Source organism: Benincasa hispida, chromosome 7 (assembly GCF_009727055.1).
Source record: "Benincasa hispida cultivar B227 chromosome 7, ASM972705v1, whole genome shotgun sequence".
NCBI classification, from domain to species: Eukaryota; Viridiplantae; Streptophyta; class Magnoliopsida; order Cucurbitales; family Cucurbitaceae; genus Benincasa; species Benincasa hispida.
In genome coordinates, this window is record NC_052355.1 from 45,592,288 (window position 1) to 45,617,251 (window position 24,964).

At 33.9% G+C, this 24,964-nt stretch overlaps 2 protein-coding genes across 5 annotated transcripts; one reads left to right on the forward strand and one right to left on the reverse strand.

Moving 5' to 3' along the window:
- Positions 1 to 8,123: 8,123 nt before the first annotated feature.
- Positions 8,124 to 11,678, forward strand: LOC120082129 (protein TWIN LOV 1). 4 transcript variants are annotated; one of them, XM_039037368.1, is made up of 8 exons: positions 8,124 to 8,297; positions 8,381 to 9,462; positions 9,618 to 9,984; positions 10,106 to 10,170; positions 10,259 to 10,338; positions 10,452 to 10,507; positions 10,591 to 10,654; positions 11,368 to 11,678. In XM_039037368.1, exons 2-8 carry the CDS (start codon positions 8,883 to 8,885, stop codon positions 11,518 to 11,520), a joined length of 1,365 nt encoding a protein of 454 aa, XP_038893296.1. In that variant the 5' UTR covers positions 8,124 to 8,297; positions 8,381 to 8,882; the 3' UTR covers positions 11,521 to 11,678. The 4 variants fall into 4 exon arrangements, with proteins under 4 accessions (XP_038893296.1, XP_038893295.1, XP_038893298.1 ...); XM_039037367.1 differs by having other exon boundaries at positions 8,124 to 9,462; XM_039037370.1 differs by having other exon boundaries at positions 8,126 to 9,462; positions 9,783 to 9,984.
- Positions 11,679 to 13,312: 1,634 nt separating this feature from the next.
- On the reverse strand, positions 13,313 to 20,735 carry LOC120082128 (protein NRT1/ PTR FAMILY 4.6-like). Its single transcript, XM_039037366.1, has 5 exons — positions 20,335 to 20,735; positions 20,137 to 20,245; positions 19,826 to 20,043; positions 14,688 to 15,131; positions 13,313 to 14,596 (listed from the first exon to the last, which is right to left on the reverse strand). Exons 1-5 carry the CDS (start codon positions 20,335 to 20,337, stop codon positions 13,625 to 13,627), a joined length of 1,746 nt encoding a protein of 581 aa, XP_038893294.1. The 5' UTR covers positions 20,338 to 20,735; the 3' UTR covers positions 13,313 to 13,624.
- Between the last annotated feature and the right edge of the window lie 4,229 nt (positions 20,736 to 24,964).

The following is a 24,964-nucleotide window of genomic DNA, read 5'->3' on the forward strand; positions in this document are numbered from 1 at the left end:
GCCACGCATATTGATCTTGAACTTGAAGATGAAAGTGGGCCATGTACGCCGATCTTGAACTTGAAGATGGAGGAGTATCGACGGAGGCTTTGAACTTAAAGATCGCGTAGACGATGACGAGTCTACGAAGCCTGATCATCCATGCGATCGTGCAACGCAACGATAGGTAAATGGTTTACCTTGAGTTACTAAGCGATCGTTTAGTCAGTTACTAAGCGATGAAGCTTGTTGACTTAAATAATCGTTAAGCACGCTTAAACGATACGCGAGCGTCTGATTGTCTAACTGATGCATGCAACGTGGTAAACGCTTTACCTTACGATGCTAAGTGATCGTTTAGTCAGTTACTATGCGATGAAGCTTATTGACCTAAACGATTGTCTAGCTCGCACGTGCATTAACTGATACTTAGTGATCGCGTGCCCGATCGTCAACCTGATACAACCAACTCTTGATCGCATACCCCATTGTTCAACCGATGCGTTCAACCACGATCGCATAGTCCTTCATCTTCACGATGCGATGGACAGCGATCGCATAGAACCATTTCTGCACGATACAATAAATCTTGGATCATTTCCTTCCTCGAAGAGCCACAACCTTTGCCCATAACTTCAATGAACGACTCAAGACTTCAAATACTTTGAATACAGACTCGATTACGATTATATATGCTAAAAAACGCACGGGCCTTTACATACAACCGCAAATGTAAAAGGAATTTAAACAGACCGAGGCAATTCATCCCAAAAACATCCATTAATCTGGCACATCCACAACAGTATTAACACTTAAAAACATGCACCCACCATGAATGTAAACGTTATTTCGTTGCAACAAATGAAATCGGAGTATAAAAAACCTGGCTCTGATACCAATTGAAGGATCTCATACCGAGAGTTCCATGAGCGGGCTTAGATTGCTCTGATTTCATAGTGACCGAAACATAAATGATATACATTCCATACTAACAGTTATGCATATTAAACTCATCAACGACATGCTCGGAATACAATAAAATATAGAGAAAAGAGGTACATACCAAAGGAAGACGGTCTTCGTATGTATGAACCCAAAGCAGCGGAAAAACTTTCCACCGATCTACTAGCACCTGGCGAGTCTGTTGACTTGCTTACTTTTTTTTTTTTTTTTTTTTAAATGCATGATCCGAACGTACACGAACAAGGCCGTAGGGACAACAACACCACAAGGGAAACCCGAGTATCCTCGGTGTAAAAAACTCAAAGAGTGGGCTCTGGTGAGTTTGGTAGAGGACGGAGGAGAAAACTTCGTGTAGACGATAAGCACGGGCGAGAAGAACTCTGCTATCGTATAGCGGAGACGCTTATCATATAGTAGAGCTACACGATCGTTTAGGAAAAACTAGACGATCGTTTAGGAAAGAGGTATATGATCGTTTAGAGAATGCGTAAACTAGACGATCGTTTAGACGAATGAGAATCTATCGTATAGGCTCTCGCGATCACTCTTTCACGAATTCTTTTTAGGGCGCAGGATATCAAAATGCACGACTAAATTAATTCTTCAAAATGAAAATGATTTTCAAAACTTCAACCCGTCGGTTACCATAACCTTCGCGGCCCCATCTTCCCACATTCAAACGTGAATTGGTTAATTATTAAACAATTAATCAATTAATTTAATTAGTAAATATAATCATATTATATTTATATCTTATAGTTTGATATCATATATCTGCTATAGTATTTTTTTCTCTACTTGATATAAATCATATTTATATCTAATTTCCTCCAAAATAATGTATCTCATACATTTAGCCAATTATATCATATATAATTAACCAGTCCAATGTCTATCTTTGCAATCCAGACTCAATGCTCTCCATCGGTTGATATAATCGATGATTGTCTCTCCCTTCCACTGTTTGGTGTTCGTCAGCTCCATCATGCTAACAGTGCACCTTGTACCTACACATACGGTAGATAGTTAACTATTACTAAACTTACAACGCTTACTTTTTTCGTTTCCTCTGTCTCCTATGTGCACATAGCTCCCCACTCACGGGCTCAGAAACTAGGCCTGTCAAGTCTCTGACCATCCCATACAAAGATCCTCCCACAGGCTCAGGAACTATACCTCTCGGTTTCTTGACCATCCCGTGAGGTTTTGCTCTTAGGCTTAGGAACTAGGTCTATTGACCCCCTGACCATCCCAATCACATAATCTCATTCTCATGCTAAATACTCATTTATAACATAAGAATACACAATTTACTCTAAAAGATATGCTTTAAGACTTAAAGGAAAGTACCACTCACCTTGGTAAGGATAGGAATTTTTCTTTCAAGAAGTTCCTTGATCACCTTTGGGCTCCCTTGAACCCTAAATTCCGGATTCAACTTAAAGATCAGATTACTCATAGTTCTAGGCTTTATCTCGAATTACTTCCTTCTACAAACATGCTATAAAATGTCTCAGAAAGCTTACCATAAAATAGTAGATTAGAAATCCTCGTGGTTTGGCCGGAATCTTCAAAATATCAGAACTAGCCCAAGCTTACCCGACAGCTCGACCCTTCTACCTTTTCTCATTCTCCAGCCGGATTCCTTGGAGCTTCTTCTCTGGAACCCTACCCGGAAAACTAGACTCTCATAGCTTTCAGGTGGCTTTGAAATCACTCCAAACACATAAGTATTATGGGAGAACTATTCGTCCCAAGTTGATGCTACTTCCAGACCTTCTTGTCCGACAACATCTCCTTCTCTTGGAACTTCATAACCAACGCATACGTTCTTCATCAACGCGTAATCTCCTCCCAATTAGCCTTCATACCCTCTTCTTTATGTCCTTTGAAGAGAATTTGAGATCTCATCTGAAGTCCTTGGCCCTATTTATAGGCGTCCAAGATTTCTCTAAGGCCGACACCTCCTACTTGGCCGCATGTCCAAGTGTCATTTCCTTGCACTATTAACGCAATCCTACGTCATTGCAATCCAAGGTGTCTTGCTCCCTTTTTACCAGCACATAGCCTTTAATTTTGTATGTCTTCTTGTGCATCCACCTCATTTACTTAAGGCTTAAGGTTTCTTCCCAACAAGCCACATGTCCGGATGACGACCTTGAATGCGTCCATCCAATCTCCTATGCACCCATCTACCGCAATGCGTCCATTCACTCTCATATGCGTTCATCCAATGTCATATGCATCCATCCAACTTCATATGCGTTCATCCTTCATATGCATCCATCCTATCTTTGCGCCCTTGAGGTGTCTTTTAACCTCAATATTGCATCCTTCAAGCCATTGCCGCCTAGCATCTTTCCCCATATGCGACCTACTAACCTCGATTGTGCCATCTCTAATTAACGCAATCCTTATCTTGTGCATCCCATCGGCGCAACTTGGTCGCATATGCTAGATGCCCGTGAGGCTCCCCCTTGGCCGTATGCCCTCTATCGCATGGCTTATCTTTTCCTTATGCACTCAACTAGGATTATGACCAACCCTCTTCCACCGCATACTATTTGTTCACACCTTGTCCTATGCGTCCACATGCCTTGGATGTCCTCGGCACATAGCATATCACCAATGTATAACAACCTTTGGGTCGACTTGGTTCTCAACTCAACACCTTATGGCATAACTTACCATCGCCTAGGCTCTTGCTAACGCATTCTTTATGACCAACGCATATATGTCCTTGTTGCTTGTCAATGTCCATAGTTTCCTGCACAAGACCAACGCAACCAACCTTATAAACCTTATTACCGCAAGCCTTAACAATGCAAGGACAATTCACTATGCATCCACCGTAGCTTGTTTCATCACCTAGCTTATCGTTTAGCAAGGCCGCCACATAGCATCACCGCATAGTATCGTCGCATAACACCAACGCTGCCGCATGACACTAACGCATAGTATCGCCGCATACCATCAACGCATAGTGTTGCCACATACCGTCAACCACATACCTTCGGCTGCATACCATCGGTTGCATACCTTCAGCCGCATACCTTCGGCTGCATACCATCAGCCGCATACCATCGGCCACATGCATAGAATCTCCGCATCCATCGCGTAGCATCGCCGCATGCACGATTAACCCGCGCATGCATCTCAGCGCCTTACGCCTATGTTCGCACAACTAGAGACTACCGCTCTACTAACCTCTCAAGACATAGGCTGCCGCATGTTTGTCCCTACATAGCCTTTTCTCTCAGCCATACTTCAGCCTCTTTCAATACCCAAATAACCTCTCAAAGATTCATGGCCAACGCATGGCACCCAAATAACCTCTTTCAATAAGGAGCTTTGTTTATTGGATATGAATAAATGCAGAATTAAATAACACTTATTTTATTCATTGAACAATGTGTATCTTTACAAAACAACGAGACTCTGAGAGAATTAGGACACCAATCCCAACATTAGGATCACTTCGTTTGTAGCACTTTACAACTATTTGTAACAACTACAAAGTGGGCCGCATTCCATAGTGTTACCAGAATAAGACACCCAACCTTATTCATATACTATATGACTATTTACTCAAACCTGATATACTTTTATGTCTCCACATAAAGTTGAAGTACTCATTTAACAGTCATGGGTCTTAGTTAATTGGATTTAGACTTTTATATATATAATTTATAAAATCAATAATAAGTTTATTGACTATAGAAAATGTTTATCTTTTTACAAATTGCGAGTTTTAGGACATAAAACTTAACAGATTCAATTAAAAAAACTGACGACAGAGTAAAAATACAGAGTAACAATAGAAAGAAGAAGAAAAAGAAGAAGATAATAATGAAATTCATGGAGAAAAATTAGGAATAAAAAAATTTGTTTTCTCTTTAGTTTTTCATTTTATTTAACTATATTTCTTTGAGAAATGTAATGGTTTAATGTTCATTACCCAAAAAGGAAGGAAGGAAGGAAGGAAGAAAGAAAGAAAGAAAGAAAGAAAGAAAGAAAGAAAGAAAGAAAAGCTTTAAAAATTAAAAAAAAAAATTGCAATCCATATTTTATTCAAACAAAGATGGATAGAATTTATTGAATAAATAATTTTCAAAGAAAAATAGTAATCATAAAAATAGATTATTTAGAGTTCAAAAAATTGCACCAGATACCCTAGACATATGAACTTAACTCCGCACCCAAACACAGACATATGAATTCAAACCTAATAACTCTACACCCCAAACACAGACATATGAACTCCATAGATATATAAACTCGACAGACATATGAACTCCAGACATCCTATCAACTTAGCATCCCAAACAACTCAGTAGAATCAAAATTTGTTTGTTTACAAAAGTTTGATTGTAAGCCTTACACGATATTAATCTGTTTAACATAATAAAAGGGATCAAGTTCGAAAATATTGTGGATTTTCAAATTATTGACAAAAATGGGGTACATGGGAAAGAATTTTTAAAAATAGGTGGGAATGGAAAATATTGACAAAAATAGGATAGTTTTGGTATGAAGGAAAATCGTGTACGGGGTACACGATTAGCATTTAATCCAGTCAGCACCACGTCACCTTAGTTGGTGGACCGGTTGAAGAGAGACTCGTGGACCGGGTCCACAAATTTTTTTCTTTTTTTTTTAAAAAAAATCGATTGACTAATTATTTTTTTTAATCGAAGATGTATAACAATATTAAGGCTCGTCCGGGTCCACAAATTAATTCATTATTAAACTTAATTATATATTTAATCTATAATGAAAATATAATTATTATGCACTCATATTAAAAAAAAAATGTCATGATACTAAAGAAGATTTATAATTAGTTCTTTAATTTGAAAATAGAAGTTTACATGAAATTTAAAGATGATCCCCAGGCCCTTACCCCACATGGGGCTTGTCTTCGTGTGCCTCTAAATTAGCTTCACCCTATTGTCGTTGTTTACGACGAATACGGATTAGTGTCAGCTACATTGAGTCGTCTTGTTTGTTGAATAATACTTTATATGTTGACCAATGTTTGGTGACACATTGAACCCAACTTTGGTAAACTGTGTTGTACTGAATATTGTTGTACATCTCTGATAAAATTATTCTGTACGATGAAAAAAATAAATATTAAATAATATTCATATCATATATTTGGAAAATGTTTGATTTTAAATCTCTTACCATGCAGTAATAGTAAGCGTCGTCAGGTGTGATAAATCGCCTCGTGATTGAATCGTACCAGGAAAAGTAGTTATCTGATACAGGTGGCCCATTTGTTATTTCTCTCTATGCACAACGATCATATCTTCTATGCCATTAAGATACATACTTTGCATGAATTCGACGACAGCCTTGGTCGTACTTACCTCTCAAATCAATCTGGTGTAGTGCTGGGAATGTATAGCACAACAAAGGTATCGTTTGTCACAGATCGAACTATCTCAATACATGATCTGGATGATGTCACTCTACTATATGGAAGTATATAAGAGGGCTAACGGTCAACTAGATGTCTTCACCATCATGAAGTAATCAAGTAGTGATGACCAAATATCTTGTGTGTATGACGTCTAATTAATCTGACAAAAAAAAAAAAAAAGATAATTATACACCCAAAATATTTTAAATATTCATTTATATAGATATTTGTTATCTGATTGTGCATCAGTTTGTCAAATATTTTTCAGTATACTAGCAACATATTTGCTGACTGTTCAGAGGTAGCTAATACACCACTCCATCTAAAATTATAAAAAATATAATTAATTTATATTCTTACATAAAATGATAACGAAATAAATATATAAATGGAATAATACCTGACACTAAGTGGACGATGACCTGGGGCTTGTAACTGGACTTGTGGTGCTATAATTAGAAATCTATCATAAGCCCATACCTGTAGTAGTATCAGCGGCCTCGTTATTTCCAACGCTTGTGCATTGATATCCCGACAAAGTTTTCTATAAAGCCATGCAAGACAGGCATCACCCCACGAGTAAGTACCAACATGCTCGAAATCAGACAGTAGCGGGAGAAACATGAGATGTACTAGAGTATTCGAATTGTCAGCGAACAAAAATCCTCCAATAAGTTGTATAATGTATGCTCGTGCATACCTACGTATGCTGATGTCATCGACATCAGGAGGTAATTATGGAAACTAGGACGCCAACCATGAGATACTCAATCTTGAGCCTTTTAGATCATCTGGTAGAATGTCTAAGAACTCATCGCAAACATTCTTCCAATCATATTGTAATGAACCTGTCAATGGTTCTCCGTCCACTCGTAACCCAAACTGAATGACAATATCCTACAACATAATTGTACATTCCTCAGGTGAAATGTGTTGGTTTCTGCTCTCCAACGCTCAACTAAAGCAGTAATGAGGTGCCAATCAAGTTGAATAAATTCGATCTGAGCAACCCCAAGAAAATCTGCTTGTTCAACGTAGGGAATAATACGTTGATTAAATGAGATAATATGTTGTGCAGATGCCTCCCTTCTCCGACAACTTAAAACTACGGTAGAAGAACTATCCCATATTGATTGTGAACGATGCGTATTTTGTTGATATAGTTGTACAAGATTAGAAAGACCAGGCTCACGGAGACAGCAACAAGAGAAGAGAAAAAGGTAATTGTGAAAACGGCGGACGATGGTGGATTTGGCGATCGGCGGTAATGGGGAGGAAGAAAAGAGAAAAAACTCTCGAATGGGGGAAGAAGAAGGGGTTGCGTCGTTTAAGGGACCATTAAGTCATGTACCGACTTAGGGTAATCCTGGATCCGGTCCACGATTACCTTGGTCAACGTTGCATGACTGCCATATTGGCAATCTGCACATGCCAGATCACATGGACTCGTGTATCGAGTACACAATTTAATTCAACGTAATCGTGTACTGGGTACATGATTAAAAAAACCTATTTTTGTCAATATTATCCACCCAATCCTATTTTTGTTAATAATTATTAAAATAACATTATTTTAAAAAAAACTAATAAAAGATATAAATGAATAGTTTTAATTATTAGTTAAAAGTTTTAATCCATAAAAACTAACGGCTAACGTCCATGGATATTTTCCAAATTTAAACTAAAAAAGATCTGTTTCAAAGTCAAAATCTCATAGTCATACACCACAACGTGACGAGGATTTGGATAAGAACTATTTTCCATCCATCGGCTCCTTCGTTTGCTTCTGTTCTCATCTTCGTTTTGAGGGCGAATGATTTTGTATTACAGAATTGAAAAACACATCGTTCCTCATCTACGTGGTCACTCTCTGTCACAATGATTGGGACTACCATCGGCGGACCCTCACCAATTCCTCGGTTTTTCGGTAAATCTGCGGCAACCCACCAACAAAATTACACCCCCATCTTCATGATTTACATTGTTGTAATCTTTCTGATATAATCACAGGTTTAGAACAATGGGGTAATCATCATTTTAATCTTTTGTGGCCAAAGGAGGGGGTGATTTCAATTTTCAACCAGAAATATCGTGCCGGGAATTTGTGAACGCCCTTCATTCTGCTTTCGTTTTCATTTCCAATCACGACGGCGTGATGGGGTTATTTGGTTTCTGAATCAATTTCATTCCAATTTTCTCATCGCACCGAAATATGGGTTGCGAAGAAATTTTGTTGATCACAATCTACGCGATATTTTCCCTTCTTATTCGCAGTAATATGGTGAACACTCGTAGTTGCTAAGTGTACTCTTCCAGTGAGGAGCCCCCTCGGATTCTTTGATACGGATTCATTATAGGGTTTTTGTTTGTTTTCCTCCTTGATTTTATATATTGCAGTTCAAAGCTTCTTCGAGAGACTGAACCCGCGGTTTGAGTGCCACATGGGATTGGGATTAATCCGAATATTGAGGAAGAAACGAGATTCAATCCAACAAGCTGAAGAACCCGGAGGATGGAATTGCAACTGGGTTTGATTGAACAATCGCTTAACAGTCGCTATTCGCTCTGGGTTCGTGAAGCTCTTTACGATTTGTCGGATAATTTTACAATCACTGACCCCAGTATAGCGGGTCACCCAATTGTGTTCGTGAGCCCTGGATTCTTGAAGATGACTGGATATACCAAAGAAGAGGTGATTGGCAAAAATGGTAGGATGTTTCAGGGCCCAGAAACTAGTAGGAGCTCAGTAATGCAAATTCGTGAGGCAGTTCGGGAAGAGAAAGGGATTCAAATTAATTTACTAAATTATCGCAAAGATGGGACACCCTTCTGGGTTTTCTTCCAAATGACCCCTGTTTTCAGCAAGGAAGATGGGGGGGTCATTCACTTTGTGGGTGTTCAGGTGCCGATTTTGAAGAATTCAAGAAAGTCTAGATGTGGGTTCGTAAGAATTCAAGGTGTTCCATATGAGAACGAATTTAGAGCTTGCAAAAGTCTTTTAGGGTCCTGTCGCCGGGAGTTATTGTCTGATTCTATCTCGGAACTAGATTGTCTTTTGAATAGAGATTCACCACCGGATTCTGATAGTAGAGGTTTGTTTCTACATTATGCATCAAGCGATTTACAGTTTGCTCGTGTTGAGATAAGGAGCTAACTTGAGAACTTCCATATATATCTCTCATTCACTTTCTTCTTACCTTTCGCGTTCTGTTGTCATTGAGTAATACCTTGAATTCTTTTAACACAGATTCCATATTCATTTTGAGGCAAAAGTACAAGTTTATGGTCTGTTACCATTGTTCATTCAGAGCATTAGTCACTTTTCCACTAGTTGTTATTTTATTTTTATTTTCATCTTTGGTTATAATATCGGCCATTGAGTTTCTACTGAGTGGATATCTCATAGGAGTAGAGATTGAAGAACCATGTGAAGCATGTGATGATGAGAAGCAAAGAGCTGCAATTGCCATTGGTAACATCTTATCTGTCCTAACTCATTACAGTGAGGTAACTGGCAGATTGGTGTGCGAAAGGAGATGCAGCTTGCCTAGGGTGGGCATTCTTTGTTCATCCTTGAATACATCTCTTAATAGAATTAAACAGAGCTTTGTATTGTGAGTTATTACTTATTCTTCCAGACTATTACTTCTGTTTATGCTTAAATCTTACACTTTATGAGCGAATAAGTTATCCTGTTCAATTTTGGTTTCATGCCATGTCTCTGCTGTTTTACAGAACCGATCCAAACTTACCAGACATGCCTATAGTTTATGCGAGTGATGAGTTTTTGAAATTAACAGGTGCTAAAAATTGATGCAACTAGATTTTGATACCAAAAGATTCTGATTGAACAATATATTACAATTGTTCTTTCCTTGCCTGCTATAGGTTATACTAGATGTGAAGTGCTTGGGCGCAACTGTAGATTCTTAAGTGGAATTGACACAGATTCTTCAACCCTTTTTAAGGTAGTCCATTTCCTGGTTCAACAAGCATTTTTCATCCAAATTTCTGACGAGTTAATTGGAGGTTTTGAGGAGCTTGTAGAAATAATTGTTATGATTCTCATTTTCTTTGCCAGATAAAGGAAAGTCTTCAGTCTGAACAAGCTTGCACCGTACGGATTTTAAATTACAGGTTGATTATCTACGACATTTTATACAATACGTAATTTCTAGTCCTCAGAATAAAAGAAAACTTACTAACTGCTCTTATCACAGGAAAAATAAGAGCTCATTTTGGAATGATCTCCATATATCACCTGTCCGTAATGCTTCTGGCAAGGTATTGTTGCTTTCTTTAGTTTACTTGATTGATTGAAATTTTGGGATTCTCTAGTTTTACCAATGTCCACGTTTTCTGAATTGAATTAAAAATTTTGTTTGGTATAAGATAACCAGATAAATTCCCCTTTACCAAGTGAAGCAAGGATACTGGATGATGGATAAATGTTTAAGTCAACAGTCACCACAATAACTTAAAGAACTCTCATGTACATTAGCTTAGAGGCAAAGGCAGCATTTTCTACGAGTCACTCCCTTCCCATCCTAGTTAGTGCATTGTGCATGATACCTTCTAAGTTCTAAGATGAGCACTGTTATACTCGGACCTTTTGGATTTAGCTTCAAAGTCAGAGTTTGTTTTGGAGCTATTGTTGAATATAACTTTTCTATGTTTATTTTCAGAAATGTTTTTGAGTGCTGCTTGGGTTAATTCATATAGATTAAAGTTATTATAAAGATAAAGGTTACTGTGTCGCATTTGAAACTTACAAGTCGTGACTTAGGACGGAACAAAACCTCAAAAAAAGAAAAAAAAAAAACAATAATAGTTATCAAAACCTGCTTTCATTAATATTTCATTGCCCCATTATTTAATCAATGTGTATATCAAGAAGTGTAGTAATACCCACCATTATTACTTTTTGACATTATATATCTGAATCCATCAAGAAAGCTCTTGCTATTTCCTTACCAAATGAAAGGCATTGTTTGCAGGTAGCATATTTTGTGGGTGTCCAGATGGATGTAGATGATAAAATACAGGATGAACATGGGTTGAACCCTAAGATGAAGCAACTTAGCACTGTGGGTGCAGTCAGGGTGGCCGTGAGGAGCCTGTCGATGACCGTGGGCTGTTCACAGGGCTAGCCCCTTTTCCACGTTTTGAATAGTAATACTAAATTTTCTCTGTAATTACATCTTCTGAAGAGGTATATAAGATAAGACAGTAGATGTTCATAAACATTATTGTAAAGTTCACATTTTTCTAATATATGGAATGGAAAGTGCTTCAATTTAAGTTGAAACAATGGAATTTATGTGGTTAGAATCTACATCAGGTTCGACGTCTGGACTGATATAAATTTAGAGCATGTCAGTGGTTATGTTTATTATTTAACTTATTAGTATGAAGGAATGTATTGAACTCACTAGGCATTCAAGTACTTTGTTGTCCAAATGGTTTATCCGTCCTTTGATTAAACCTGCTAGATGAACTTTGGATTGTTGTATATTCGTGAACTGGTTAAAATTTATTATTATTTATTCAGTGTTTGTGAGTTGGCTTTGATTAGGTCATTGTTATTTTATTATTGTTGTTTTTTAAGGAACCAATCTTTCACCGAGAGGAGTAAAAGATTATATACGAGCATACGAAAAAACTAGCCCCCCATAAAAAATCAATAAACAACATAGAGGGACTCCATTCCAACAAAATCAAACTATGATCATAGTTATAGAAAAGCCTAGTGACGGAGGTCCACAAGGAGGCATTAAGCCTCACTACCTCCTAAACTTCGATACACGAACTTTAAAGATCTTGTTGTTACTTTCAAGCCAAACACCCCACAAAATAGAGAAAAAACTAGCTTGTGACAAAAAAAAAAAAATCCTTTCTCCCAAAAAATGCGAACTCAGAGCACTTCTTCAATAATTAGCGTAACCAGGGAGCTACTTTCTACCCTAGATCTTCTCATTGTCTTCAAAGGAATGCAGAATCCCTCTACAACCGCCTAGAATTCGTGAAAAAATCTTTAATCTTTTTATTCGATGCAGTTATAACTCCTTACAACGCTAAAGCAAGTCGTCAAAACTCGATTGGAATAAGAGAAATCAGTATAAAAGTTCCTCGATGGTCATACACATAAATCAACGAGTTAGAACAACAGGAAGGAGAAAATGACGCAAGTATGGTGGAAGATCATGAAATTCGTTCAAGAAAAGCCAAATGTGTCGTAATTTTTACTGATGATCTAGAAACTAGCGATCAAGTGGATTCTCGCGTCATTTTCTTGAAAAGATATTAGATCACCGTGGGAAACTTTCAAATGAGTAATGCTGACCATTCCTTTATTCACACAAACCCTTCGATGACTTATCGGCTGCCTTGCTCGAGGAATAGTTTCACTGCCACCAATGCAAAGAAAAGCCAAGGGTCTCAAACCAACAAAACCAGAGAGACTGGACAAACTGACATCGCCAGAAAGTGATGGAAGTCCTACGCATGACGTGTGTAAATAGAGGTAGATATAGAAGCATCAATTTTCAGTTAGGCCATTGCGAAGCATCCCTATTAATTAGGTCATTGTGAACCTAACCGAATTTCGGTTCATAAGTTTTTCTAATTCAATTGACTCTCCAGGAAGTGGCTCAGATGCGTCTTGAAGGTGCAGACTGTGACTGTGAGCTTTCAGACCGCGACATGACATGAAAGGTGACTTTTCAATAACTTGTTGATCCCTATCTTCCCCTCGGATTGCAAATTTTCTTGCTTAAAATTATTGCAGACTCGTGGGTTATGATTAAAATTACCATTTTGTTATTGCTGTTCATCTAACTTTCATACATAGGATAGTATATTATGTGGCCCCCAAATGTGTTATGCTATATCCACTCGTCCCGTTGTTATTTAGCAGCCGTCAATTTTGGTATGTAAATGACATGGTAATAAAGAAGATTGAATTACTGGCCAAACACAAGAGATTGATAAAAAGATGCTTTGCATCACAGAAATTCACTGATATAAGACATTTCACATGCCAGTTACCACATTTACCTGCTCTGCCAAGACGAAAAATTTACCCTCCCATTCTATCTCATGCCAGCTGAAAGATGAGAGCATTTGCAGCACTTGTCGAGTTTCTGATCTCCTCTGGATGGGGATAGGAATTTCAATCTGTTTGAATAAATGTGTGGAACCCTTTAAGTATTATTGCATCATATATATATATCTGTGTTTCTGTGGCTATTTCACCTATTGTTGTGATTTTGGTCTGTACTTGTACTTCATGGCCCAAAATAGGTAGTGCACAAAATTTAATCCGCTGAGCACACACATCAACCAGTAGAATCTCTCTAGGTGATAATGGTTTATGTTTCTTCCAGATAGCCATGGTTTGTGGTCAGAGTTATCCGTGACATTGTTGACTATCGATACAATCACTGAGCTAAGGTAGTAACCCATTGCCAGAGAAGCCCAGGAGAGAGATGTAGCCAAGGATCTCATGCTTGCAGGTGCTTCTGTGAAGAAAAATTCTAATGATCCAGCCAAGGAGAAAAGGTCTGCTGATCCAAGAAACAAGTATTGAATAGCAATCCAAAGGAATGTGATGGGCAACGGTTGAGCGGAGTCGAGTAGACCGTTTTCGGTGGCTACTCTCTTGCGCTTTGTCTCCACAGCTGCTGCAACTGCCATGGCTCCAATAGAAAAAAGTAACCCAACTCCTATCCTCTGAAGATGAGTGATTCCCGTTTCGGTTTTAGTTATTCTTCGAGAAAATGGGATGATTAAGTGATCATATATCGGGGCGAGGAACATGATGAAGAGTATAGGGAAAATGGGGAGAGATGCAGGAGGAACTTTAAAGGAACCTATTTTGGTGTCCATTGTTGATGCTTGTTCAACCGAAAATGTGGAGAGCTGAGCTACACAGCAATTGAGGATGATGGTGCAAGCAAATATAGGTAGAATTCTCAGCACGATCTTGACCTCTTCAACTTCTTTAACTGTACATTCTAATGCTGAATGGAATGGCTTGTTCAGAACTGCATTATTTAAAAACTTGAGACTCTCTGACGGTTTGTCCACCACATGATTTGTTGAACCTCTTTCTTTTGCTTTCTGTTTAGCTTCCTTGTCATCAAGAGCGGGGCTCATTGCCATACTCGCTATCGAGTTTCGCGAGTTCGTGCTGATGCAGCAACCAAACGTTGCAGCAACTAAAACCTGTTCTCAGTCAAAAAACAAAAGGCTGATTCAGTTAACTTCTCCCCATTCTTTTAACTTCATTTCTATGGTTAATTATACTTATATATACCTTGCTAATTGTTGTGAATGGACTTCCATCAGGTATTTTATTGCGGTATAGAGGGGAGCCTGCAAAGAAGACAATGATGGACAAAAATATGCTGAGCATTGCAATTCCAAAGCCCCACTCCCACCCTTTGTTGTCTTCAACCCATACCACCAATGTGACTGCAATTAGGCCACCACATGAGAGACAAAAGACAAAGTAGTTGAAGAAAGTTGATCTTCTTTTCCTGCCCTGTGGGGTACTATCATCAAACTGCTCTGCCCCATGTGACGGCAGCGACCCCTTTATGCCTCCGACCCCCAACGCCACCAAATATAGCCCCGCAAACAGCATTGCTGCTTTGCCACCGCTCGCTTCTTCGCACACAGCATTGTGGTTTGCTTGGTGATCGCATGGAGGAGGCATCAGTGATGGCATCTTGGCTTGTATTAGCAATACTGCCAACCCCTGGTCAAATGCTTGGCTTTAGATTTTGCACATTGTACAAGGAACTATGGAAAAAGAAGAGGCAAAGAAATGACTGAGCTAAGGATAAGAAAAGTAGTGCTGGATGACACAGTTAGGACTTACTACTATTATCAACTCAATCAATTATAACACACATTCTGTTAGAGGACAACGGTTTGATAGATTTAACTTTGATAGTGTAAGATGACTTGAATATTATTCAATTGGTGAAAGCTGCAAAGGTCTCAAGGTAGGAACTTATTAATTATAAATACTATGCAAACACAATTTTAGATGAACACTAACATTTAGGATAAAGCGTAAAATTGTAAAGTTTGAAGAGTTGTTTAGTTGAGAGACCTATAGTGTGAAGAGTTGTATGAAATTGAAGTTTTTTAGTCCTAAGGCTACGAATTTCATAGGTTACTCCTTAGGCCAACCAAATGCTCCCTAATTGGAGGTGTTTGATTCAATGAATTGGAGTTGAGGAGTTCGCGAGTCCCACAAAAAAGAAACATCAATTATACTATACTAACTCTTTATGTAAGTTCAAGTACTTTACAACTCACTAAAATTTTTAACTCTATTCATTGTTTTAAAAGTTTAAACTAGATGACCAAAAGAAAATTTTGAAATATTATCTTATATTACAAAAATGCTTTTATTCTTTCAAAAGTTACAAATTTTTAAATTGAAATTCACATAATGTCAAATAAAATTTATTTGAACAAAGTGATAATCTCAATTTTAATTAGAGATAATTGTAACACCGTTACATTTAACATTTTAACAAAATTTCACTCCAAAGATAAAAATTTAATATTACAACAAAATTTCAAAACATAATGAATACTTCAAAAACAAATGACAAACAAATGGGCATTAATGGAGGGTTTTCCAAGAAAAAAAAAAAGTAGTAAAAGCTAGGTAGCAAAATGTAAGTAATGGTAGGGTAAGTTATGGATGATTGAGTAGGGCCATTTGAACAAAAACCCGACCCAATAAAAGGGGTAACCGAATATGGGAATAAAGAAATTGAAATGATAGGATATATGCATATTGTAGTGAGTTGAGTAAGTATTTAATGCAATGAGCCAGGTGTCAGTACAAAACAAATCATATTCTCTCATCATAAAAAATGCACTGACACTTACGTGTACACACTTCGGGCCACGTGTTACTCTTTTCTCTCACCTTATTGGTTGCCGCTTACCTATTTATACGGACATCTTTTTAATTTTTATGTCGTTTTGACCATGTAATGTCGCGTTTTAAGATGCTTCCTTCTCTTCATTTTTATACCATATAATTAAATCTTATTGTAACTTTAGTCCCTCAAAATCCCTCTATTTATGTCCCCATTGTCTCATGTTTATCATATTTCTTTTTCATACACCATTTCTTCCTGATAAGTCTCATATCAATTGATAAAGTCGAATATTTTAAAAATAAATTACAAAACTTATTTTAAAAATAAAATATAAAACTATCTTTAAAATATGATGATAGTTGTAATTACACTATCAGATTTCTATTTATGAAAATTAATCAATCAAATTTATAAAGTATTAAAATTGGACTTCCAAATGTTATAATTGTAGAAATTGGATTTCAAGATTATAAAAACTTATACAACGGTAAATTATTACAATTTTTATAATTATATAAATTCAATGATCTAATTATAAGACCTGTATAATTGAAAGTTGGATGACATATTGCAACTACCACCATACTTGGTTTTTACAACTTCCCGCAAAATTTAGTATCGAAGGAAAGTTGCAAAAACTACCTCTGAAGTATGATGGTAGTTACAATTATACTTTCAAAATTTCAATGGTAAAAAGCTGGGTTTCAAATTTCTACAAGTGTTAAAATTTGACTCTCAAATTTATAATAATTGTAAAAATTGGACAAATGAATGATCAAGTTGAATCTTGAAACTTATATAATTGTTATAATTATAATAGTCATATAAATTTGAATATTCAATTTTAACATCTGTATAAGTTTAAGACTTCAATTTCTATAATTCAAAGTTTGAAAGTATGATGATAATTAACTACCATCACAATTTAGGGTTGATTTTTATAATTTTTTCTAATATTAATTTATTTATATATCATTATCATAATTAACAAAACAAATCATTTGAAATTTACTGACTTTATCTTTCAAAATAATCATCATGATGTCTATCCATCAATCCGATGTTTTTTAATTCAATTTTGAGTTCGTATCCTAATACAATGAGATAAGCACTTAGTTTAAAATATTCATATACATTTTAAAAGTCTTCAAAGGATTCCTTATCATAGAATTTGGTTGAGTCAATTCAGCCCAATTATTTAATCATATTTCTACAATGATAAATTAATCCACAACGTCGTCATTCCTATCTTTTAAATAATCAAGTTTTCAATGTATCCCTGCCTTTTTTAATTAAAAAAAATCATATATCCTACACGTCACATAAATAATCCCTAATTGAAGTACATCTATACATAGTTGAAAGGCCTTAAAAAAAAGAAGGATAGAGTGGTTTCTAAGGCTTGTTTTATATCTTTTCAAAGTTTAATGACACTTTTAAACACTCGAAAAGTAATTTGAAATGACAATAATATTAAAAAATAAAGATAACTTTTTTTTTTCTTAAAATACCGATGGATTCAAAAACTTAAATTGATGGATGAATGTAAATTTAATATAATATCAACTAACATTTGTTAAAATATATTTTTAATCCTTAAATTTTAGGTCTACTTTTCATTTAATCCATAGGTTTCAAAATATTACATTTTTAATCCTTAAGTTTTAATTTTAATTTAGTCTATATGTTTCAAAATGTTACAATTTTGCTCTAAAAGATTTATGTTTTGTTTTAATTTGATCCTTAGGTTTCAAGGTTTATATTTTAAATATGAAGTTTTCACTAGATATTCACTTTCAGTCTTTTATTAATTTTTTTGATATTCGTGAGTGTTCTTGCCAACTTACGCACACCTGACTAATCTCACAGGATAACTCACCTTGTCATGAAAACTCGTAGGAAATTAATTCCTAGATAGGTGACTACCATAGAAATAACTATAATTAATTAAATTTCATCATTTTTTCATCGCTATGAAACTAATTTTATAATTATTAAAAAAATCCTAGAAACTAAATGAAAATTAAACCTAATATTTAGGAGCCATAAAGTTTTTTTTTTTTTTCGAATACGACTAATGAATGTAAGAAGTTTTAATCCCTAAACTTTAAAAAAAGAAATATATATCAATTATCGTCGAGCTATTAACCCGAGATGTTGGTAATGGGAATTAATGAGAATCAAAGGTATACCAACAACTAGGGAGGTATATAAGGGCCACATGAGATGAATATAGGGCATTGGATATTGGATGTGGGCAACAAATCTTGGACAAAGACCATAAATGGACAACTGTACAGAAAAAGAAAATTGTCTGTTATATAATTTTTGAGTATGATGTGGACGAGACTTAAAGACACGTGTCCTAATACGAAACAGAATTGTCATCACCGTGGCGCCCTCTGACTGGATGAGCCCCCGTCGGATTAAGGACCAATAGCGTACGAATAGAGACAAGACTCAGAAGAAAATCATCAGTAAACACACTAAGAAGGTAAACAAGATTTTGATTTTGGCTTTTGCATGGTAATAAATTTGATATTATATTTGGGGTAATACTCCAGTACGACGCACACTTTACATGGTCAATGATCAGCAGCCAGTAACCCCGTTTTAGTGGGTCCCGCAGCTTCAAATCTAAAAAATGTTTTTGAGACGAATACTTTTTTCGTTTTGTTCGTGGGTTATAATTTTATTTTTAAGTTTTGAGTTTTATTTTAATTTAATAGATAAGATGGTAGATTTTTAATATTAATTTTTTACTTAATATTCATGCATTAATCTCTATTAATTAAATTTTATTAATTTTCATCATTAATTTAATAGGTATTGTCATCAATGACAAAAATAAAATCGAAGTTAAAAGCTGTAAAATGAACTCAAATTTCAAGGATAAAATTATAATATTTAAAATATTAAATTGAAATCAAACTCAAAACTTAAATTAAAGCCTCAATTTGTTAACTATTTTATTTTTTGTTTTTGGTTTTTGAAAACTAAGCTTATTTCCTCTCTATTTCTTACCATGACTTGCATCATTTTAACCACAATGGTTGAATTCTTAGTCAAATTCTAAAAATAAAAACAAGTTTTTAAAAACCTACTTTTTTTAGTTTTCAAAATTTGATTTAATCTTTTAAACTATTACTAAGAAATAGATAATAAATGAAGAAATTTAAAGGTGAAAGTAGAGTCTGAATGCTTAATTTTTAAAATAAAAACAAAAATCATTACCAAATGAACCTAAATATGTAATATTTAAAATTTTAAAGAGACGAAATAAAAAATACACACAAAATCTAAGGATAAAAAGGTATTTTCCCTAAAGCTTTATTATAATTATTTTTCTTACAACCACGAGGGCATCAACAGTTAGCTCGTGATCCACCTCCTCCCAAATCCCCCTTTTGTTTTGGTTTTCTAATTTATTATATGCATAAATATCTTTATAGGCAAGAAGTGAATAATCCTTCCATGAAGTAATAAATAAATAAATAAATAAATAAATAAATAAAAGAAGAAAGAAATGAAAATGTAAACTTACGAGTAATTGAATGGCAGCACTAATGAGGTAGATATGATAAGAGGTGAAAAAGGCATCAGAAAGAAAGCCACCAAGAAGGGCAAGAAGGAAGGCAGTTCCCATGAAATCTGTGACATTATTAGCCGATTTTGATGGAGAAAAGTGCATGTAATGCGACAAATACATCACCAAGTTGCTTGCATTTGCTAAAAACGCCAAATTCTCCAATATCTCCACAACTATTAGATTAAAATCCCAATTAATTAATTACTTCACTTTAGTTTTCTCAAAATAAAAAACAATTAATTAATCTCATATATTATTGATCATACCTAAATCAAAGGATGCTGCAATGATTCCCCCATGGCGGCCTCTCAAAGCTGGCTTCTTTCTCCAATCCACATACCCTTCCCATCTACCAATCTGATCATCACCACTTTCCTAAAACAAACATCAAAATAGAGTATGATATATAATTAAATTGAAGTTGTTATTGAAGAGAGAAGAAGAAGAAGAGAGGGGAGTACAACCATATTTTGTTGTTTAGAATCTCTGTTTTGTGTTGTTGTAGAGAGAGGAGAAAGAAGTGAGAAATAAAGGGTGAGAGGGAAAACTGGTGGGAGATTTAAAGAGTATAGGAGAGAGAGAAAAATTATAAGGAAGAGAAGATCAGAGAGAAGAGAAATGTGTAGAGCCTTGAGAAAATGACTTCCATTCTTTCAAACCACTTCATTTTGCCACAAAGAATATATATAATATATGTTTTTTTTTAAAAAAAATATTGAAACAAAATTCTCTGTTAGGCCCTCTGATAGAGAGAAAGAGAGAGAGAGAGAGATATGCACATGGGGGAGGAGAGAAACTTAGCTTGGGATTCTTTTGTGTGTAGTTAAAAAAAGGGTTTACTTGGTTTGGCATCAAAGAAGAGAAGAAAGGAAGACAGGAAGAAACGGGTAGATATAGAAGCATCAAATCCCTCCACTAAAAAATAAAAAATAAAAAATAAAAAATAAATAAAAGAATTTGGGTACCCTTTTCTTTTCTTTGTTTGACCCACATCAGCTAAACCAAAAAACCCTCTAAAAAATATTAGGTGCATTTCAGATCACACATAGTGTAGTTCATCTACGTGTCTAATTACAGGTTGTCATGTATTAATTTTCTTAATTTTTTTCTTTATGATTGATAGAGATATAAAGAGATGAATGCATTACGAAATTGTATCTATATTTGTGCAGTTCACTCAAATATCCGATCACTTAAAACTCTTCCAATAATTTTAAAGTTGTTTATGATTATACCCACTCACATCCCCTCTTGTGGGTTATGCTTCATTACAATAATATATTAGGCATTTTCCCAAAAGTTATGCAACTTTCTCACAATACCTTCTGTGCCATAATTTATGGTAACACTCTATTGGTTTTCATTGCACACCAATTATTAAATTAATATTTCACATCCAATCTCTATTTTAATTGATTTTCTATAAAGAAAGTTTTTATTTTTTTATTGAAAAAGAATGAGAATGGTTCATTCTTTTTTTAAAAAAACGAAACAGAGAGAGAGAGAGAATGGCTCATTTATTTGGTATGATGCCTATTTCGAGTTGAGGCTTATTAGACTTTATTGTAATATGAGCTTGTCATTTTCTTTTATTAGTTGGATAGTTGAATTTGTTGTATATATATATAATCCCATGGTGCAATGTTTAGCATAATAGTGTCTAACCTAATTCATAATTATCAGTAATGGGAAAGAAAAATTTAACTGCACTTTACTACGGTAAAATTGGACAATATTGTAATATAACCAACATGAAAAATTTTGACATAAAGTTTGTATAATACATTCGTTATTGGAAATTTAGACTTGAAAGAACAAATCCAAAAGGAAAAGAAAAAGAAAGACTAGAGACAAAATCAAAGCGAAACAGATTTAAGGCCAAATGGAAGAGCTTGGTCGACCAACACCCGATTAATCTGATTCATGTCTCTTTCGACCTTATCTAAGTAGGAAATTGAAACTCTGGTTGAATTCTCATATAAATACAATTATCATAATAACAATATGATTATTCTTTCATCTTTGACTTAACCTTGAAACGTGTATAGTAAACACTATATATGTGTTTTCATATAATCATTTGCACGCTGTGTGAAATTCAACAAACATGAATTTTTTTGGTCAATTTGTGCAACAACAACAATACTTGTTAATTGATTTGATACTCTTGATCAAATGACTTTTTAGGTGTAAAGAATTATAATTTACTTGCTATTTGTGTTGAACGACCTAAAGATATAGTCTAGTTGGTACAAAGAATCAGTAAAGAGTTTGGAATAATTTTCTCTATTCCAATTACTTTAAACTAACAAAAGAATAAAATGGTTTGATTGAATTTAGTGATATAATTTTGAAGATTCTTATTCAAATTCGTCCCCTTGCAAACTTTTAGTTATACTTTGAGATAGAAGAAGGCAGTTTGACGTAGAGATTGATTCTTTTAATAAATTATTCCTTTACACAGTCCCATATGAGATTGGATTTTGAGAAAAAAATGATGAAAAATTGAAAGGTAGAATGTGAAAGAGATCAATGACTTTGAAAGCCAAATGAATTGAAATATATACGTATATATATATATATATATATTAGAGCAAAAAGATATATATATATATATGTGTGGAAAGTTCCATAACTAATCAAATTGCACAAGTTGAAAGATAAAAAATTGGAATCCAAATTAGGAGTCAAGAAAGAACCAGAAATTAAAGAGTAGAATTAAGAAAAAAAAATTGGGTGATTTGGTTTGGGAAGACTCCAATTCTTTCTGTTCTATATCCAAGTCAATAAATTGGGGTTTAAAGCAAGCCAATTTTTTCTTTTTATTGACCCTACTCACCGTCTTTCCCAATATACTAGCATTTTCTTTTTTACCAAACCCTAAAACTTAATGCCTACCTCCTTATTATTATTATTATTATTAAAAGATCATTTTGGACCCTCTATTTGGAAGTCTGTTTAATTTTAGACTTTGTATTTTAATTGTCTAATTTTAATTCTATATAATAAATCTTAAATTTGATCCTCAATGCTAATTTATTGTTTAATTTTTAAAATTTTTTTGTTGTTATATATAACATTTTTCCTATAAGTTTTGAAAGCATATTCACATATTTCATTTTTTCGCATAAAAATTATTAAGGTCGTTTTTAAATAAAGGAAAATGAACTAAATTATTTATAAATATAGTAAAATTTCACTATTTACTAGTGATAGAGTCTATCGCAGACTATTTTCCACTTGACAGATATATATTAGGCCTATCACTGATAGATAGTAACATTTTGCTATATTTGAAAATATTTTCAATGATTTTATCATTTAAAATAATTACTCAAATTATTATTGTTATTATTTAATCAATTTCGGTAAAAAATTAACTTTAAGGGACTAAATTTAAGATTTATTGAAAGCATATGGGGACTATAATTGAACAAAAATATAGAAACTAAAATTTTATACACTTCAAATTATGGAAACTAAAATGATATTTAATATAATTTTTTAGATTATGTTTTTAGTTCGTAAATTTACAACATGGGAGTGTTTGGTTTCTAAATTAATAATAAGTTAAAAAATTGTATCTTTTTCTATCTCCTCCCTACATCTTTCTTCCCTCTTCTAAATTATTATTTTAAATTTAAAATGTCATGTCAACCTCTAAATTAATAATAAAAAATTACCTAGGAACCTTTTAGACCTATTTTTTTTTTTTTTTTTTTTTTTTTTAAACAAAACGAAGACTAAAAAAAATACATTTTAAAATATAGAGATCACACACTTATTGGGGAAAAATTAGGGTAAAAATGTCATTTTACTTTTATTATTTTTCCCCTCATTTTTAAAATTGTATTTTAATCTCTAAAAATTTAAGAGGATGGATTACAGTTTCTTAAGAGTAATAATAAAAATAAAGTAAACCTAGTTCAGTTTGGCATAATGATTCTACTATCAACTTTGAAATCAAAAGTTCGATTTTTTCATTTCACATTGTTAAAAAAAAAAGAAAAAAAATAAAAAAAGAAAATAAAAAGAGAGTAATAATAAGGCCACAAACAAATGACATGAACATAACCTTTTATGTCCCGTTTGTTTTATAGGTTTTTCCATAAGACTTCAGATAGATATTTATTATCTTGGTTTGTTTAACAAAATTCTACTTTTTAAAATTCAAGATATTATTATCTAGAAAACTTTAAAACCTTGTGACATGAGTTTTTTTAATACCTTGCAAAAGTGTAAGATTTTTATGTCTGAAGATGAATAATAAAAATATAGCTTAATTCATTAATAAATTAATATCAAAGATTCAATACTATAATTTTAGTACAATCATATTAATTATTGTTAATTATGTTCAATTAAAAAGTATTTATTTTTTTAATTTTTTAATTAAATAATTAATTAACATAATGACAAATTAATTAATGTCAAGTTTAATTGATCTTTCACATTTAATTAAGTAATTATTTACTTTTAGGTTCTATATACAAATTATTGAATTGAACTGCCAACATGAACGTAACATAGTGTTTGTACTATTGACTTCGAGGTCATAGGTTTGATTCTCCCACCCCACACTTGAATTAAACACAAATATTTAACTTCTAAATATTAATTATAATTAATATCTATATCCATGAAACAATACCAAGATACAAATTATCATCTCTTAAGATATATGAGAAAGGAAGAAAGGAAGAGGAAAGGCACGTAAAGAAGGACATCCCAATGAGTTATGATTAACAACATTTAAGAGTGTTTATTATCATACAAATTCTTGCAACAATTTTATAAAGATCTTATTCAAACAAACTATCCAATCTAATATTTCTAATATTTTCTTTTTATCACACAACAATTTATGAAGTTGTTTTATTCTATCATATAAAAACCTCACTTTATGAACAGAGTATCAAAGCTAATTGTTTAACATAATACGTATTTGCTGCTGATATTACATATTTTTTGTTTTCTAACGTATGGTATTTGAAATTCTAACAAAAACAAAGTTGATTTTGGTAATATTTTTAATTTTTATATTTTAAGCTCGTTTTGTTTTTTCATTTTTCAATAGTATACATATGTATATTT

Excerpts from the sequence above, each read along its gene's own strand:
- LOC120082129 (XM_039037367.1), top strand. The coding sequence starts at position 8,883 with ATGGAATTGCAACTGGGTTTGATTGAACAATCGCTTAACAGTCGCTAT. Across the intron at positions 10,171-10,258 it reads TGAGTTTTTGAAATTAACAG|GTTATACTAGATGTGAAGTG; the intron begins GTGCTAAAAATT and ends TGCCTGCTATAG. Across the intron at positions 10,339-10,451 it reads ATTCTTCAACCCTTTTTAAG|ATAAAGGAAAGTCTTCAGTC; the intron begins GTAGTCCATTTC and ends TTTCTTTGCCAG.
- LOC120082128 (XM_039037366.1), bottom strand. Across the intron at positions 15,132-19,825 it reads GTGCTGCCATTCAATTACTC|GGGTTGGCAGTATTGCTAAT; the intron begins GTAAGTTTACAT and ends GCATTTGACCAG. Across the intron at positions 14,597-14,687 it reads CATTCACAACAATTAGCAAG|GTTTTAGTTGCTGCAACGTT; the intron begins GTATATATAAGT and ends GACTGAGAACAG.